This window comes from Sphaerodactylus townsendi, linkage group LG01, assembly GCF_021028975.2.
Source record: "Sphaerodactylus townsendi isolate TG3544 linkage group LG01, MPM_Stown_v2.3, whole genome shotgun sequence".
In the NCBI taxonomy this organism is placed as follows: Eukaryota; Metazoa; Chordata; class Lepidosauria; order Squamata; family Sphaerodactylidae; genus Sphaerodactylus; species Sphaerodactylus townsendi.
The window spans coordinates 23648710-23668642 of record NC_059425.1 but is presented as its reverse complement, the minus strand read 5'-3'; the positions used below and the strand labels follow the sequence as shown (position 1 = coordinate 23668642).

Here is a 19933-nt window from a genome sequence, read left to right as displayed (position 1 = left end):
TGACTGGAATATTCGTGACGTAAATATTAGTATGTGGTGGTCCAAGGAGCACAAGTTAAGGCTAACAGCAATTAGAATCAGACTGAGCGAACTAAAGGGAAGCAAGACTTGGGGCGTTTCCCCACTTACCTTTGCTGCCCTTTGCTGTGTGCTACTCTCAGCGCGCGGCATCTCTGACGCGCGCCCGGGCATCCCCACCACCAAAAGGCGCCGTTTCGAGGAGCGCCATGGATAAGAACATAAGAACATAAGAACAAGCCAGCTGGATCAGACCAGAGTCCATCTAGTCCAGCTCTCTGCTACTCGCAGTGGCCCACCAGGTGCCTTTGGGAGTTCACATGTAGGATGTGAAAGCAATGGCCTTCTGCGGCTGTTGCTCCTGAGCACCTGGACTGTTAAGGCATTTGCAATCTCAGATCAAAGAGGATCAAGATTGGTAGCCATAAATTGACTTCTCCTCCATAAATCTGTCCAAGCCCCTTTTAAAGCTATCCAGGTTAGGCCATCACCACCTCTGTGGCAGCATATTCCAAACCAAATCACACGTTGCGTGAAGAAGTGTTTCCTTTATTAGCTCTAATTTTCCCCAGCATTTTCAATGAATGCCCCTGGTTCTAGTATTGTGAGAAAGAGAACAATTTCTCTCGTCAACATTTCTACCCCATGCATAATTTTTATAGACTTCAATCATATCCCCCCTCAGACGCCTCCTCTCCAAACTAAAGAGTCCCAAACGCTGCAGCTCTTTCCTCATAAGCGCGAAGGTGCCCAGTCCTCAATCATCTCAAGCGTTCTTTCTGCACTTTTTTTCTATCTCTTCAATATCCTTTTTGAGATGTGTGGTGACCAGAACTGAACACAGTACCTAAGTGTGGTCGCACTAACGGCTTTATATAAGGGCATGACAATCTTGCAGTTTTATTATCAATTCCTTTCCTGATTATCCCCAGCATAGAGTTTGCTCTTTTCACAGCTTTCGCCATACATTGAGTTGACATTCCCATGGAACTAATAATTAAGACGCCAACTCCTCTCCTGGTCTGTGACTGATAGCACTTCGACCCCTGTAGCTGTATGTGAAGTTTGGATTTTGCCCCTATGTGCATCACTTGCATTTTGCTACATTGAACTGCATTTGCCATTTCCCAGCCCACTCACCCACTTATCAAGGTCCGCTTTGGACTCCCTCGCATCCTTTTGTGGTTCTCACCAATTCTACATAATTTGGTATCATCTGCAAACTTGGCCACCACGCTACCCACCCCTACTTCCAGGTCATTTACAGTCAGGTTAAAGAGCACCGGTCCCACACGGATCCTTGGGGACACCACTCCCCACATCTCTCCATTGTGAGAATTTCCCCATTTACACCCACCTTGCTTCCTGCTTCTCAACCAGTTTTAATCCATAGAGGATCTCCCTCTTATTCCTTCATTGCTGAGCTTTTCTCAATAGTCTCTGGTGAGGAACTTTGTCAAAAGCCTTTTGAAACTAAGTAGACAATGTCCACCGTTCACCCCCTGTCCACATGCCTATTTACATCCTCAAAAGCGAACTCTAGTAAGTTTTTCTTCTGTAAGACAGTGATTTTTGCCTCTGCAAAGCTTCATGCTGACTCTTCTCAGCAGGTTTTGCTTTTGTACATGTTTTATAATTTTATCTCTTTAATGACAGATTCTACTAATTTCACGGTGAACAGATGTCAAACTGACTGGCCTGTAATTTCCTCGGGTCCCCCCTAGATCCTTTCTAAAGATTGGTGTGACAATATCTTCCAGTCTTCTTCAGGATGGAGCCTGATTTCAAGGATAAGTTGCATATTAAAGCGAGAATCATCTGTACTTCATGCTTGAGCTCTTTAAGAACTCTTGGTGAATGCAATCTGGGCCATAGGATTTGTAGCATTTTAGTTTATCAATGGCTGCCAGAACTTTCCTTGTCTACCACTATCTTCGCTAGTTCCTCGATTCTTCCTAAGAAGCTTGGTTCAGGGTGCAGGAATTTCACCTCCTCTTTGCAGTGAAGACAGATGCAAAGAATTCATTCAGCTTTTCAATCTCCTTGTCATCTTTTAGCACAACTTTGTTCCTTTGTCATCTAACTGGCCTACCGCTCTTGTTGGCTTCCTAAAAATGTGCTTTTGATGTACTTGAAGAACTGTTTGTTGCCGGAGCCTGATGTTCACAGCCATGCTCTCATAACTTTTTTTGCCTCCCTTTACAGCTAGCTAACTTGCTTCTTTGCCACCATTTGTGTTCTCTGGTATTCTTTTTTTATCAGTTAAGTTGACTTCCATTTTCTAAAAGACATCTTTTTTTTCCCTAATAATTTCCTAACGGCCTTTGTTAACCATGGTGGCTTTCTTTTGACTGGGCACTGCTCTTCCTAACCTGTGGAACACATTCTCCAGTTGAGCTTTTAAGACTGTGTTTTAAATAACCTCCAAGCATCTTGACATTTTTTGGACTCTCTTGGATTTTCCCTTTCAGCTTCCTGCACACTCATCCCCTCATCTTTGAGAAATTTCCCTTTCTGAAGGCTGTAATGTAACTACATTAGTAGTTGTCACTTGTTCGCATGCAGAGATACTGAATCTGACAGCATTGTGGTCGCTGTTCTCATTGGCTCAACAACAACACTGACTTCCCTGCACCAGGTCCTGGGTCCCACATAGAATTAGATCTAGATCACTATCTCCCTGGTTGGTCTCTCTACAACCATCTGCCTCTAAGCCACAGTCATTTAGCATATCCAGGAATGTTCTCTCCTCTACTATGACCTGAACATGCATTTTTCTCCAGTTTATATGGGGATAGTTAAAATCTACCCATTACTAATGCACATTTTTGCTTTGTTGGCCTCTCTAATTTTTTCCATCCTTGAAATCCTCTTGTGCTTTGGTCAGGGGACGATAATATATTCCTAATGTTAAACTATGTTTCACCCCTGCATTGATATCCACAGTGCTTCTGTAGAGGAATCAGCTCCCCTGCATTGTCTATTTTATGTGACACTATGCTCTCTTTGAGGTAGAGAGGCCACCCCACCCCAATACTTCCCGTCCTATCCCTTCCTGTAGAGCCTGTAACCTGATAACAGCATCCCACTGGTTCTCCCTCATTCCCACCATGTCTCTGTGATGCCCACTATATCAATGTCCTCCTTCAAAACTCTGTAATTCAGCTCCCATTTTAGGTCAATGTTTCTACTACTATTAGCATGAGACACTTGTATACTCTGCCCCCGTCCCTAACCTGACTTATGTGTTTTGCCCTCTAGCCTTTTGCAGACACTATCACTTATCACATTGCTATGTTCCTCACTTGAATGTGGTTGATTTAAAACCTCCTTTCCTCTTCTGTCTGCATCCCTTGCTGGACTCTCCTGTATTCCAAAACCGTCACCTCAGCTCCTGTCGGCTTCCCCAGGAACTGAAGCTTCTAAAAGCTGTTCTTGCCACCTTTTAATGTTGGAGCCAGCAGCCTGGTTCCTCTTGCTAAGATGAAGCCCTCGGCCCCTTTTGTACAGGCCTGCCTTTATCCCAAAAGGTTCCCAGTTCCTGACAATCTGAAACCCTTCTGCCTTGCACCACCTCTTCATCCACGCATTGAGACCCTGTATCTCCGCTGCCTAGTTTCCCTGGCGCCAAGTGGAACAGGTAGCATTTCTGTGAGAATGCCACCTCAGTCCTGGATTTTAACCTTTTTTCCTGTAGCAGCAGCCTAAATTTAGCTCTGTGAACCTCCTCGCTACATTTCCCAATGTCATTGGTACCAATGACCACAACTGCCGACTCCACCCCAGCACTGTCTAACAGCCTATCTAGACGAAGCGCGGACATCCCAAGAACCTTCGCACTTTCAGGTGGTAAGTCACCATGCGGCCATCAATGCCTGTCACAAACCTTAACTCTCTTATTCCTGATGATCGAATCACCCACTACAAGCATTCCCCCCACCTCAGGGGTATCCTCAGTGCAGAGGATAGCTGATCACCAGCATGAAGGATCCCATCTAAGGGAACATCTTCACCTCAGACTGGCACCCTCTTGTCACCCAGACTCATTCTCCATGACATCTGAAGAGATGTCACCTTGGGAGGGACCCGGGCTACAGGGTCCCCTGAAAAGCCTTGTTTGTTGCCCTCTGCCTCCTCTCAGCTTCTCCCAGGTTCAAGCCACCTTGGCTTCAAGAGTAGTGTGACACGTCTTTGAGTGCCAGGAGCTCATTGCAGCGAGGGCACACCCATGACTTCTGAGGGGGCGCAAGAGCGGCAGGCCAGGCTGCCATGCGTTGTTGTCACTCAGTTGTGGGGAGTGCCAGGGGACCCCATGACTACTCTGGAGGCACTGGCTGTAATGCCCATTGGGCAAGCAGGTGGGCAGCTGCCCAGGGCATCACCTTGTGGGGGGCATCAAAAAATGCTGGGTCTCGCTCTTTGGGTATTTTGAGTGGTTTTCCATTTTCGGCCTGCAGGTGGGCGCAGTTTTTAAGGTTATGCAGCACCAAGAGTTTCAGTGGTATCATCGGGGGGGGGGACTGTCCTTATACTACCTCCCAGGTTTGCCCAGGAGGCTTGGTTCAGAGAGTTCAAAGTTATGGACCCCCCCAAAGGGTGCCCCTGTCTCTCATTAGTCTGGTTTCCAATGGGAGCTAATAGGAGATGGGGTTACAGTTTGAGGTGGTCCGCCATAACTTTGGCCCCCCTGAGAAACCAAGCTGCACTGCAAACTTGGAGGTATCATTAGGGCAGTTCTCCCCTGATGAGTTAGACTCCAAAGTTTTGAGACTGTGCCTTCAGAAATGTGCCCACTCTTGCTTCTGCAACCCATTACGGCAGCAATGCAGAAAACTCAATGCAGAATAAAGATTATTGGGGCAAAATTTTCTAGATGTTCCTGCAGGGGGTGCATTTTTTTGATGTATCGGCACCAAGAATTGTCCAGGCGTATCATTATCTGGAGATGATGGCACCCCTGCTCATTACGGTGAAGTTTGGTTCAGGGGGTCCAAAGTTAGTGGGACCCTCAAAGGGTAGCCTCCCATCTTCTTAGCAAAGAATGGGGGGGATGGGGCACCCCCTTTGAGGGGTCCCATAACTTTGGACCCCTTTGAAACCAAATCCTCGGTGCACGCTTAAACTCTTTGGGGGTACCATAAGGACAGTTTCCAGGATGATGTAAACCCTGAAAGTTCGGTGCTGTATTACATCCAAAAATGCACCTCCTTGCAGGAACATCCCAGGAAATTTGCCCAATAATGCTTTGTTCTGCATTGAGTTTTCTGTATTTGCTGTCCATGGTGGGGGTTTGGCAGGCTGGGGAGGAAGGACAGTTTTTGAAGAGTGCAGTCTCAAAGCCTTTCAGGGTCTTGAGATCAGGAGACTGCTCCTGATGATACCCCCCCAGGTTTGGTGCAGTTTGGTTCAGGGGGGCCAAAGCTTATGGACCCTCAAAGCTGTCCCAGCCCTCCCATCTCCCTATTGAAAAGCTCCCCATTGGAAACAATGTGGGATGGGGTACACCCCCCTTTGGGAAGTCTCATAACTTTGGACTCCTCTGAACCAAAACCTTCACCAGAGATGGGGAGTAGGATAAGGACAGTAATCCCGATGGGGATATAGCTGTGAAATTTTGGTGCTGATATGTCTAAAATGCACCCCCTGCAGGCACCAATGTCCTGGTGCAAAAAACATTTGGTCGTGGTGGAGTGGCAGCCCATGGGGGGGGGGGGGCATCCAACTCAGGTTTTGCCCAGGGCTACAGTTTGCCCAGGGCTGCCTCGTTACGCCCCTGACTTGAGGAGAGTAGTGCGAGGCTTAAGGTAAGTGGGGAAAGGGCCACAGTGGACTTTCTTGAAAGCAGCCAAGAGAAGTCACAGTCTACAGCTTCAAATATGATCAAGACAAGCAAGTACTCTGATTTAGATAGACCTAAGGGAGGAGTCAGGGTCTTGTTTCTCTCAAGTAATAAACCTATTGTAAGAACTGTTGAACCTGGCTTGTGTTTCCCCCACTCTGTCCTAGCCAAGTACAGGGCACCAAAAACAGATTCACTTTGGGGGCAGAACAAACAGTTTTAAAAATGCAAGAACCTTGTCCTTTTTTGCTGTTGGAAGGGCTGAAGGCAGGGCATGGTTGGCGGGAATATTTACATTGGGGTTCCAATTGGAATCATGCCTGCTATTTAGAAGGGAGGGGAAACAATTCAAGTTTCATTTAGGGAACTTTCAATTTAAATCTGACTTGGCTCAAAAACATGTAGATGCTTGGGCACAGCAGGAGTTCCCGGAAATTTCTGCAGGATATAAGGACATCGTTTTTTGAAGCCCCACCTGGAAATATGGCAACTCCATCTACCAAGGAAGGCTGGCTACGAACCTGGTCTAATTTAATCTGTTTGTTTTTTAGTGTGCAATTTGATTTTTTTCTCCAAAGAATTGCTGGACACATTTGAAGACTCCTTTCTCATGATCAAATTGATGTACCTTTCAAAAGCTAAAAGCTTTACTGGCATAGATGATTGGAATCAAGCTGTGGCACATAGAGATAATATTGGTCCCATATTTCATATGGTTTGATTATGATTTAATGTTCTATTTGGGAGAGTTTGTCCTGTATATTTTTGTATCTGATGGGAAATAGAGTAATTGAAAAAGTCCCCTGGCCAGAGTGGTAAGCTGCAGCACTGCAGTCAAAGCCCTCCTGACAACTTGAGTTCGAATCCAAAGGAAGTTAGTTTCAGGTAGCCGGCTCAAGGTTGACCTCAGCCTTCCATTATTCCGAGGTCAGTAAAAGGAGTACCCAGCTTGCTTGGGGTAAAGATGACTGGGAAGGCAATGGCAAACCACCTTGTAAACATCATCTGCTAAGTAACCATTATGATGTGACATCATTCCATGGGTCAGTAATGACCCAGTACTTACACAGCCACCACCTTTAACTTTTTTAAGCATTGTCCGTGTTGTATTTTAATTGTTGCTTTGCAAATTAATTAATTGGGCTGCCACCTCCAGTTTAGGAAAGATGTTGAGATTTCGGGGGAGGAACCTGAGGAGGGGAGGGTTGTGAGAGGGGAGGGAGCTCAGTGAGATAGAATAATGCAGTGGCGTAGTGGTTAAGAGCAGATGCACTCTAATCTGGAGGAACCGGGTTTGATTCCCCACTCTGCTGCTTGAGCTGTGGAGGCTTATCTAGTGAACCAGACTAGCTTGTGCACTCCAACACATGCCAGCTGGGTGGCCTTGGGCTAGTCACAGTTCTTCGGAGCTCTCTCAACCCCACCCACATCACAGGGTGTTTGTTGTGAGGGGGGAAGGGCAAGGAGATTGTAAGCCCCTTTGAGTCTCCTCACAGGAGAGAAAGGGGGGGATATAAATCCAAACTCCTCCCCCTCCTCCCCCCTCCTCCTCTTCTTCTTCTTCTTCTTCTTCTTCTACTACTACTACTACTACTACTACAACTGGCCATTTTCTGCAGCTGAATTGTTTTCTGTTGCCTGGAGATCAGTTGTAACAGCAGGAGACCTCCAGACACCAGCCTCCAGACACCAGCCATTTCTCTCCCCTGTGCCACTGGGGGGAAGGGTTTTTTTTTTTTAATCAGTATGGTTCACTATGTCAGTTATCAGTTTAAAAGGAATATTCAGACAAGCTCTCTTCAGAGGATGTAGGAGGAGGATCACTATTGTTTGAAACAGGGCAGGGAAAATGCAGAGAAATCTGCCTGGTGGAAACCCCACTGCCGCTGTGCTGCATCCGCCACTGCATTCGGTGGAAGGCAGAAAATTATCCCCACGTGGAAAGGGCCTGAGAGGCCTCTTCCGCACATGCAGAATAATGCACTTTCAATGTGCTCTGGAGCTGGATTTTACTGTGCGGAATAGCAAAATCCACTTGCAAACAAAGTGGATTGAAAGTGCATTATTCAGCATGCGCGGAAGGGGCCAGAGAGAAAGAGCAATCCTAAGGAAACCTGCTCAGAAATCCCCCCCCCCCCATTTCATTGTACTCCCAGGAAAATATTTTGAGGATTGCAGTTGATGTATCAGCCAATAGGGCCGTGGTGGCGAACCTTTGGCACTCCAGATGTTATGGACTACAATTCCCATCAACCCCTGCCAGCATGGCCACGTGGGATGGGAATTGTAGTCCATAACATCTGGAGTGCGAAAGGTTCACCACCACTGCAATAGGGCATAACTTCCACAGCGGGAAACAGCGACACAATGGCCATTTCCCCACTGAGAAATTAAAGCCGTATACAACCAGGTTTCAAAAGAAACAGCGCCTTTTCATTGCAGTTTCTCCATCCCCACTGCAGCGTGTATCTAGTGAAGGCCTCGATGTCTATCATGGTTTTAAGCAATGAAGCACTCCCCACAAACGTGCAATCTGATCAGCGGCTCTGTTCTCCCTCGTCCTGATTGGCTGTTGTGTTCTGTTGGGGCGGAAATTTTTTAAAACTTTTTTTTTGCACAGCTACATCACTATGTAGATGTGTAGATGGGAGCAGCTTTCTTCTGATTGGCTATTGCGTTGGAGTGGGAACAATAGCTGTTTTTCGTGCACAGCTACGTTTACATGCAGCTTTGACATTTTCTAAACTCTTTACCCACGCAGCTGCGCTGGCACGAAAGTCTAATTTCTGTTTCCAATTTACAGTTGGCACACCAGTCAAAATACGTTTCCACGTAGCCACGTTACAACGTTGCCACCACCAGTGCGAAACAAAAAAAAACTGCCCGTTGCGCTCTGATTTGCTGGAAGGCTCCACGCCACTCCCTACGGTGGGAAAATAAATCTAGATTCTGAACCTCCCCACCGATCCAGCTTCAGCACATGTTTTTTTAAAAGGTGCACTTACATGCAGTTTTCTAAAAAACACGTGATAAGGGGGAGAGCGTGCGCCAGGACCGGGTTGAATCCGTGTTTGGCAGTTAAGCAGCGGGGAGTTCTTGCTGAAACCTTGATATTTCGCGTGAGTATCACGCGATTAATTGACCGTAGGGAATTGACCGATATCTCCATTCTCATAGCAAGAGAGGGCATGGTGTCTAACCCACCTCATGTAACACTGCTGAAGCCTCTGCTCTCTGCAGCGCTGTGTCCTTTCCCCTGCAATTGCTATTGATCAAAAAGCTAAAAGGGTGTTTGCTATTTTGCTGCAGAGCTGATACATCAGAAAGTCAGTGCCTAGGAACAAAAACTTAGGTGTTCACCGCATCAGCTTCCCGTTCCACACCCTGTCTACCATTTCACACCCTGTTGCTGCTGAGGTACGTTTTGAACTGGCGATGGTCTACTTGCAGATGCTTATACGGTTCTAAATGTACCTAATCAGCAAAAGGGTCTGAAATGGCAGGCTGTGCACCGCAAGGCACCTCTGCATCCATGTGCAGGCATTTAGAGGCATGTGCCCTGATGAGAAAACTCATTCCTACCCCTCTGAGATTCAATTTCCAGAGCCACTGGGGGATGACAAGATAAACAAACAACTCAATTTTAATGGAATCCTGAGAGAAGGGATTTCAGTCGGCTGAATTTGCTTTCCTTGCTTCCCCCCCCAGCTCATCCCGTCCCATCCCTCCCCGCCTTGGACGCTGTAGCCCAAAACCCCACCAAAATTCTACTCCTGGGGGAGGGGCACAGATTTCTCTCCCAGGAACAGCAAGATGAGGTTTGAAGTGGTAGGAGGAAATCAGAGAAAATGATGCACAAGCCGCCTTTTATTTGCAGAAATTGTCTTGTTGGATCTAACCCTATCAATATCAGTCCTGCCTGCACCAGATTTCCATAAATCAGTGATAGCGAACCTTTTCGAGACCGAGTGCCCACACTGCAACCCAAAACCCACTTATTTATCGCAAAGTGCCAACACGGCAATTTAACCCGAATACTGAGATTTTAGTTTAGAAAAAAATTGGTTGGCTCCGAGGCGTGCGTTACTCAGGAGTAAGCTTGGTGGTAGTCGGTGGCTTTGCTTTGAAGCAACTGTGCAACTCTTCCAACGGATGAATCATGACCCTAGGCAGGTTTACTCAGAAGCAAGCTCCATTGCCAGCAGCCGAGCTTACTCCCAGGTAAAGGATTGCGCTTTAGTTCTTCGCATGAAAAACAGTGGGGTTTACCAGCGCTTAACAGGGTTACCTACACTGCTTCCCCAAAACTAGGTCTTAGGTTTAATGCTAATAATCGAGCCCAGCGGCCCAGGCCAGCCTAGATGTGGGGGGGGGGGCACTCTGTGTGTGCGTGCCCACAGAGAGGGCTCTGAGTGCCACCTCTAGCACCCGTGCCATAGGTTCGCCACCACTGCCATAGATGAACTTTTTCAATGTGAAAGTTAAGATGTCTTCAAAACAGTCCCCCTTACTGGCTTGCTTTTTTCATTACACCTATTTACAATTGCTTAGTCTATTTTATTTTGTTTTATTTCATTCGATTTATATCCTGCTCTTTCCTGACTATTATGAGGCTTGGGGGCAGCTAACACTTAAAAATACAGTCAGTTAAAATACATAATATACATATCACAATTTAAAACATTATCAAATTCTGAAGTTCCAATTGGCAAACCCTATCAAACATAATAATGCGCAGGATAACCAATCAGTACGGGAGAGAAACACTAAAGGAAGACAAAATCCAGAACGAAACCATGTAACTGTTGCTGCCTCAATTATAGTCCTGTCAGAACATCTTGGTGTTTCAGGCTCTAGGAAAATGAGCCAGATTCCTCAGGGCCTGGATCTCATTCGACAAGGAGTTCCTCTAGGCTGGGGCCAGACCCAAAAAGGCCATGGCTTTGTTTGAGGACCAGAGATTATCAGTTGATTGTTGCCAATTGAGTGCAATGCCCTCTGAAGGGGTATATTGGGAGAGGCCATTCTGCGGGTACGATGGTCCCAGACCATTTAGAGCAGTGATGGCGAACCTTTTCGAGACCGAGTGCCCAAATTGCAACCCAAAACCCACTTATTTATCGCAAAGTGCCAATAAATTAACCTGAATACTGAGGTTTTAGTTTAGAAAAAACGGTTGGCTCCAAGGCGCACATTACTCAGGAGTAAGCTTGGTGAAGCAACCATGCAACGCTTCGAATGGGTGACTCATGACCCTAGGAGGGTTTACTCAGAAGCAAGCCCCATTACCAGCAACCGAGCTTACTCCCAGGTAAAGGATCGTGCCCAGGCTAGCCTAGATATGTGTGTGTGTGTGTGTGGGGGGGGTGATTTTCCATCCCACCCCCACATGATGAACTCTGTGCATGTGTGCCCACAGAAAGGGCTCTGAGTGCCACCTCTGGCACCCGTGCCATAGGTTCGCCATCACTAATTTAGAGCTTTGAAGGTCAATACTGAGACCATGAACCTGATTTGGTGCTCAGCTGGGAGCCAGTGCAGCTCTGGGTATGATTTGGTGCTCAGCTGGGAGCCAGTGCAGTCTCAATTGTGTTCCTGTAAGGACCCTCCCCACTGCATTATGGACCATCTGAAGTTTCCAGAGCAGTCTCAAAGACAGCCCTGCACTGAGAGAGTAGTCTAATTGGGAGGTGACCATTGCATGGATCACAGTAGCAAGGTTGGGGTCAGACCGTCAGTGTACTAGCGGCTTAGCCTGGTGAAAATGGAAAAATGCCATTTTGGCTGAGGAAAGGGAGGCCTCCAGGGTCACCCCCCAGGCTCTTGACAGTGTTGTTCTTGCTGGCTAAGTTCTCTGCTCAGCCAAGAGTGTGCTTGGGTAATGTGCTTCTGCCATGGCACGGCTCAGTCCATCAGATCTGGCTACGTGACAACATCATGAACTCAAAACCAGGGTGAGGTTAATCCTTTCCTTCTGAATGGGATGTTTACCCTGCTTTGCAGGCAAACATATCCCATTTTTACAAAAGAGAGGATTTGGGGGTGTGTGTGTGAAGGTTTTGCATGCTCTGGGTATAGGTGGAGGGGAGATTTTTCTCCCCCCTTTCAGCTGAGTTCTGCTGTGTCCTGGCACCAGACCTGTAGAGGCAAGTGGGAAGATGTTGTTCCTTCCACACACGCAGAATAATGCATTTTCAATCCAGTTTCACAACGGTTTGCAAGTGGATTTTGCTATTCCGCACAGCTTCAAAAAGCATTGAAAGCGGATTGAAAGCGTATTATTCTGCATGTGCGGAAAGGGCCCTGGTTACAGTATCACAGCCTGACAAGGACCTTTGATCTCCGCATAGGAAGCCCAAAGCCTTTGAATAGATTACACAAAGGAAGCCAAATGGTGGGAGATCAAAGAGCTGATTTACAGGCAGGGCCCAGGAAACAGAGTTTACCTGAGAACCAAGGGGAGAGAAAAAAGTAGATTCTGATCTAGGCCAGGCAGGAGAAAGCAACTGCAAATCCCAGGTCTGAAACAAAACCAGCCTGGAGCAATGCTAGAGCTGAGCTGAAAAGTCTATGTATTAGAAACCTTTCTTATTTTCTGTTTTTTCAATAAAATCTTTGGAAAACTCAGTGGTTTTTGAGTATCTGGAAGAAAAGAACCCAGGATTTAAAAGACAGGAATGGATCCCCACATTCCTGGTCTTGTGATAGCAAGTTACGCTGCAATTACTTGTGTAGCATGCTCTTCTTTGATGCTTGTGATTGCAGTGTATACACTTAATCCAACGAGAATTACGCATACCTGCATTCCATTGCGATCAATATATTTCTACATGTCCATGTGTTATTGTACCTGGGCCCAACTTTCTCTGGATTGCACCTACTGGCCAGGATCCAAAAGAGCTACCAGAAGTTTTAGTCATGTAAAGACTGGTCTAACATGGTTGGTTTATCTAGCTAGACTACTCTGCCAACCTGAGAGAATTGGCATGCATGGAACATGGGACCTTCTATATACATTGCAAACACGTGCTCTTCTTCTGATGCACAGCATACCCCTCTTACATGAAATGTGCATTGAGCCACAAGAAATGAACGCTCGCTCTGCTCACGCAAGAGCACGTTCGGAGATCTTGGTGGCTGTTTTAGGTATCAGTAGGCAACTGTAACAAAACTGCCAAAGCTTTTGGGTCTTGGTTTTCAGAAATGAAATATGTTTTTGGGGAAATGGGTTGGACTGGAAGGACAAATCTGCCCTGGAAAGGGGTTCCCCCCCCCCCCACGCACACACTGTCATGACCCCTGGTGAAGGAAGGACTTACAGCCTCCACAACTGGAACACATCTGTGTCAGCAGCCACCTTAAGGCATGGCTGTGCTAGCAGTGGCTACGGTGAGAACCAATCACATGTGGTGCTGGCCCCTTAGGGTTGTTAATTTTGCATTGGAAAATTACTGGAGATTTGCGGGTTGGTTAGGATTGCCAGCACCGGGTTGGGAAATACCGGGAGATTTTGGGGGTGGAACCTGAGGAGGGCGGGGATTAGGGAAGGGGAGGGACTTCAGTGGGGTAGGAAGCCACATGTAGCCTGGAGATCAATTGTAATAGTGGAAGATCTCCAACTAGAACAGGGGTCTGCAACCTGTGGCCCTCCAGATGTTCATGGATTACAATTCCCATCAGCCCCTGCCAGCATGGCCAACTGTAATCCATGAACATCTGGAGAGCCATAGGTTGCAGACCCCTGAACTAGACCCTGGAGGCTGGCAACCCTAACCACAACACAATTCTGCCAGGCAACTCACTACACTGGAGCATGATCACTGGCAGTGAAGTGGATGTCACTGAAGGCACTAATATCATGCAACTCACCTGGACCTGTCAGCCAGGTGATTTGTTCAGCTTGGCCTGGCCCACTGGGCAACTCACCATTGCTCAGCTTGTACAATTAGACCAGGTCTGAAGGTGACTCTAATGCAACTCATCTACACAACTCACTACCTTACAATTGTTACAGTTTGCCTGGACTTTTTCCAGGGATAGGCTCCAAGAGTAAGAAATCAAGGAAAGCTGGGTGGACGGGGGGGGGGGGGGGGACAGTTAAACTTGGGCCCCTTCTCATGCAGAATAATGCACTTTCAATCCACTTTCACAATTGTTTGCCAGTGGATTTTGCTATTTTGCTGCCAGACTTCAGTCCAAAATAAACGGCAGATATTAGCTACAGTCTTCATGGGGAAATCAAAGATCAGAACAGGCAATAGACTGTTCAAAAGAATCACACAGCATGGCTTGAGCTTAAATCCCCTCCCCGCCTGCCCCTGCGCCCAAAAGGCACGAACCCCCGTTCCCGCAGAATCAGAGAAAGAGCATACAAAGGAAATCGAAAGTGCAAAGCAAGATGGCATTTCACACTGATAGTGGTTTGAGCGAAACCAGACCCTCAAGGACAACTGGCAGAAACAGGAGATAGCTGACACCTGGGTGAGAATAAGCATCCATCATTGCCCTCCCCCCTGACAGAATGGGGCCATTCTGATATTTGCACAGTGAAATCCAGCTGCAAAGTGCATTGAAAGAAGATTGGACGTGCAGTATTCTGCATGTGTGGAAGCGGCCATAGGTTGGTAGGTGGGAAGGAAACAGGAAGAGGGGAGAGGCTCTGGTGACTGCCAGGGAGAAAGAGGTAATAGTTTGAGGAGGGGGATATAGGGAAAAATGTGATTCCCCGCTTGTCCTTGCAGGCACCTTTCTTTTATTGTTGAATTTTTCCACAAGACCGTATCTAACAGCGGTCTCCAAATTGTTACCGGTGTAATATTTCATGCAGCCTTTTCAGCATCTGGTTTTTCCTGAGGCAACTTGTTCTAAAGCAACCAACTCTAAATCCGGGGGTGGGGGGGCACCATGTGTTTTCTGGGACACTGGCCAACATTTTGTGGGACAATATCATGCAAGGCACTATGGGATTGTTGACATGAGAGAAAGGACAATGATCTTAAGCCACCTGTCCTGTGAGGGCTGGAAAAAAAAGTGCTGGAATAAAACAACATTCCCCACATTCCAGCTTTAAGTCCCTTTCTTCTTTTAACACAGTGGTGGTTACTAGGTAACACAGCATTTCCGTCATTAACTCCCTCCAGTTGGTAGTTGCTAGGCAATGTAAAGACTGCCGCTCTCTGCCTCCTTCAAGTCTGGATGATGCCTAGTCAAGGTAGGTGAGGACTTCACACCTGAGACAGTTGCTAGGCAACAGAGGCCTGGCACTGTGGTCCATTTGGTTTTCTTCCTTTCTTCCCCTTCTGAGCAGCTGAGAAACCCCTTGAGCCAAGACTTACTCAAGTCTCTGGCTTGGCATCTCAAAAAATAACATTTATATGTTATTTCCCCCAAAATTTAAAAACTGAGAAAGAAACTTTGTATTTGTTCCTCTACAGAGGTGCTCTTTGTTTCTACATCTGACAGTCAAAGGGTACATGAAATTGTGCGCATCTTGACCCAACCGATCAACTACGCATAGAAGATCCAGGCAGCCAGGGGTCTGAAGCTGGCTGCAGCAGTTGGTGTGGGGGAGGGGGTGAAGGCAACCCATATAGGTTTGCCAGGCCCTCTCAGGGGATGGGTGGGGCAGTAGGCTTGCCAAATCCAGTTTGGGAAACTCCTGGAGATTTGGAGATGAAGCCTGGGGAGGACAGGGACCTCAGAAGCCTGCCATAGAGTCCATTTTTTCCAAAGGAACTGAGCTCTCTAGACTGGAGATGAGGTATAATTCCAGTGCATCACTTGAGGCTGGGATCAGTGGTGGGATCCAAAAATTTTAGTAACAGGTTCCCATGGTGGTGGGATTCAAACTGTGGCATAACGCCAGTGGGGCTGGGCTGGGCACGACGGGGGCACGACCGGGCATTCTGGAGGTGGGACATTCCTGGGCGGGGCTGTGGGTGGGAAATGAATGCATGCAGGCGCAGGCTGCCACGCACGCTGGTGCACCTCCTGCTAGACTGCTTCAAGTTCTGCATGCTACTGCTGAGAGGAGGGGCATAACTAAGGCAAAAATCACGTGGCAAAATCACCAATTAGTAACCCCCTCTCGGCACACACAAATAATTAGTGACCTACTCTCGGGAACCTGTGAGAACCTGCTGCATCCCACCTCTGGATGGGATCCCTAACCCCATAGATGCTACTACTGGACTGGTTCCACATGGAACCAGGAAAAACTGGTAATGTTGTGAAAAAAGTTTCCATGCATTAAACTTCTTATAAAGGGACAGGACATTTTTTTCCTCCAAGTTGTTGCAACCATACTTTTTTAAAGTATGGTGTTAGTGTTACCAATTATCTTGTCTCTGGCACACCTTCTTGCCGATATTATGCACAGGAAGACAAGATGCTGCACATTTTACACCCTGTAGCTGCTGAGGCATATTTTGAACTATCTGATAACAGATTGTAGGGCAATAATGTTTTTCCACATATCTCTAGCCCTCATAAAAATTACTCTCTTGACTCTGAAAATAGCGGAGGTTCTTGACTTGTTAACCAGCAGATAAAATCCTTCGGTAATAAGTAGCAACGTGAGATATGGAACCTGCCAAATGATAAGAACTAAAATGGAGAAGCATGTTTGTATTTCTGTTGTGAAACCTTGGAGGTTTGTGATATCTAACACAGTTTATAGATCACGTGAAGCTATCTTGCACTGAGCCTGTTCTGGCTGGCAGGGGCTCTTTGGGCTGTCAGGCTGGGGGAATTACACATCACCTGGGACCTGATCCCTTTTAGCTGGAGTTTCTGAGGAGTGAGTCTGGTGGTGCCTATACTGCAGAGCAGCTCTATGGCTGCGGAGACTTCACATGAGCAGATCCAGCGGACGACGGTGCACCGAGGGGGCCTATTCCAGGCGACGATAAGTGGGCGGAGGTTGGAGATTCCCGGGTTTCGGCACCAGCATGAAGTCGGCCCGTGAGGGTCGCGAGGAAGAGGCGAGACGCGGAGATATCATACGGTTGAGAGAGCCAGCAGCAGGAAGCATGCGATCCGTGGATCCGGCAACTCTGCTGTGTGCTAGTCCCTGGCACCTTTTATTAGGGTTTTCAATAGGGGCGGACCGGGAGGCGGGAGAGCGAGAGAATATTGTATCATACATGACATCATGGGGTTGCCTACGTGCGGGAGGAAACATTCCCGTCTGGGTCTAATCCATACCTGGGGGCAGGCGCCCCTTTGTCCCTTTGTCTGGGACATCTGGTGACCGTGAGTCAGGTAGTTCATGATCTGTGACTCACAGGGGCCTGGGGGGTAGGTGAGCATGTGCGCCCAGAAGGACACAGATGGCACAGGCATTCCTGCGCTCTCTCTGAGGCTCTGCTGGGTTCGCGGGGCTCATCCCTACAGTGAGGATTGAATCTGTGACCTACATACAAAGCAGATTCTTTACTAGCTAAGCCACAGCCTTCCCCTTGGCCAAACCCTAATTCCCAGCCTTCTTTTTGAGGAGGCCATGACAGCAGTGGCGAGATCCAAACATTTTAGTAACAGGTTCCCATGGTGGTGGGATTCAAACTGTGGCATAGCGCCAATGGGGCTGGGCGGGGCACGATGGGGGCATGGCCGGGCATTCCGTGGGTGGGGCATTCCTGGGCGGGGCTGTGGCAAGGACGCAGCCACTGCGCCAGTCCTTGGGCAAGAAACGAATGCACGCAGGCGCAGACTGCCACGCACGCCGGTGCACCTCCTGCTAGACTGCTTCAAGTTCTGCACGCTACTGGTGTGAGGAAGGGCGTAACTAAGGCAAAAATCATGTGGCAAAATCACCAATTAGTAACCCCCTCTCGGCACACACAAATAATTAGTAATCTACTCTCGGGAACCTGTGAGAACCTGCTGCATCCCACCTCTGCATGACAGCCCCTATCTCCTTTGACAGCATTCTGACAACATAGTGTTACCCGTAATAAAATTAAAGAAGCGCAATTTTTATTTTATATTATTCCCTGCTTATTTAGTCATAAAATGTTTAGATAGGTTTTTTTTAAGGTCCCCGTTGTGCACGTGACTGTTGGAGGCATCCAGGCCTGACTCACGAAGCCACGCCCTCCGCTTTAATGGGCCTGCAGTTTGAACACAAAAGACTCATGAAACATCACAAAAGGGTGCAGGACTTGTGACTGCTTTTACCAACCGCAACCAGGAAGAACACCTTTAGCAGTGGCTACCACCTTTTGTCTCCTGATGGGATCAAACCGATAAGGTCCAAGCTGGGACCTATGAGATCACCCACAGCAGAGAAGACCCTGCTCCACTCCTGGACTTGCCTTCCGCCAATGAGAAAATAGGACCTTTTATTATTTACCCTCCTCCTTTGTGTTTGAATTTTTCTCTTATAAATTGTGTTGCAAGCGCCTAGTTTGGCGCGTTCGTTTTAGTAAAGTGCTCCTGCATTCAAGATTCTTGCGTCTCTCCTCATTTCCATTAAGAGACCCTGGGCCTTTCCCCACTTACCTTAAGCCCCGTGCTACTCTCCGAAAGTAGCGCGGGGTCCCCTGGCACTCCCCACGACAGGGGCGGCGACAGCGCAGCTGCCCCGACGCTGCCCCTGTCGCTGTCGCGCCCCCTCAGTGCGCTGCATCCCTGGCGCTGTTTAAAACGGCACCTTGTGATGACCCCGCGCAGGGTCGTGGGGACGCCCGGGCGCGCGCCAGGATGCATAGGGGGGATTAAGGTAAGTGGGGAAAGGCCCCCTCTCTTCTTGCCAGGCCGGGTTTCGCTGCCGCTCGGTTGATATTGTTTCAGTTCAGCAGCATTAATTGTTACTCTGGCAGCGGGTAACAATAGTTCACGTTTATTTTAAAACACGTAAACCTTGTTTACTGTGTTGGCACAAATATTACCGAAGCTGATGGCTTAGGAAAGAAGTTGTGATCTGGGAGGTGGCAGACTCAGACTCAGCTCTCCCTACCGTATCTTTCCGTCTCTGCTTGCTCTCACCCCTGCTTAATTCAGACTCATCTCAAACGTTTATGGGAAATCAGCAGTTTCCCTCCCCTTGGTGGTTTGTTTCTTGCAAGCAATCTCCTGTTCTTATTGCATTCATTTTCGATTCTTTGTAATCTAGTTTTCCTGCATAGTTTTATGTATTATCCTTTTATTGCATCTTGTGTAATATTGCAATCCACTTGTGCTGCATTGTTGTGTGTATATTGGTTTTTTTTTAAGAAAAATAAATAAAAATCTGCCTTAAGTCACAGGTAGAAAGGCAGACTAGAAATGAAGCAAGTGAGTAAGAAAATAAATCCCCTGACCAGGATGGTCAAGGCTTGTCTGAACTTGTAGATCTTGAAAGCCAAACAGGGTTGGCTCTGGGTTGATGCTTTTTAAAAATGTATTAATTACAATACATAGAAAAATAATAAGTCATTAAGAAAAAATGTTAAAAATCACATTAACTAATATCTATAATCTAATAGCAATAAAATGAATCTTAATATTCAGTGAAAACACGATACAGATTTGAGAGAGAACCTTCCATATTACTTGTTTCATCTAACATTCTGCTATTTCCATCGATACATATCAAATAAACAATTGTAATTACCGTTGTTGTTGTTATTATTTTAATTAAATGATTCAGCAACATACAAGAAAGACAATTCCCACTTCTCATCTAACTCATGCTTTGATTGTCTATTTACAAGGTTAGTTAGTTTAGCCATTGAAACATACTCTCATACCCCCCCGCCAAATTTCTATATTTGAATTGACTCTGGTTTGGGTAGGAGACCGCTAAGGAAGTCACCTCTGAATGTTACTTGCCTTGAAAACCCTAAAGTTTCACCATAATTTTGATGTGACTGGACGGTACATTATATCACCACATGAATAAGAATTTTCTTGATCTCTCCAATCAGGTTGAGAGCTGGAACAAACATGACCAGAAGCTGTTTGATGCAGTTGAGAAAGGAGATGTGGGGAGAGTTTCTGCTCTCGCTTCCAAGAAGACTGCAACCCCCACCAAGCTTAATGCCTTGGGGCAATCCGCGTACGTAAGTTTTTCCTGTCCCATAATCCCTCTTTGCT

The 19933-nt window shown here is 47.1% G+C and overlaps 1 protein-coding gene across 2 annotated transcripts in view; it reads left to right on the top strand.

Annotated features, from left to right (window-relative positions):
- ANKRD35 (ankyrin repeat domain 35) overlaps nt 1-19933 on the top strand; it is a 65597-nt gene that overhangs the window by 7939 nt on the left and 37725 nt on the right. For both annotated transcript variants that reach the window (XM_048514320.1, XM_048514329.1), the window contains exon 2: nt 19765-19895. In XM_048514320.1, coding sequence (XP_048370277.1) covers nt 19765-19895 — 131 coding nt within the window. The remainder of the gene's footprint in view (nt 1-19764; nt 19896-19933) is intronic.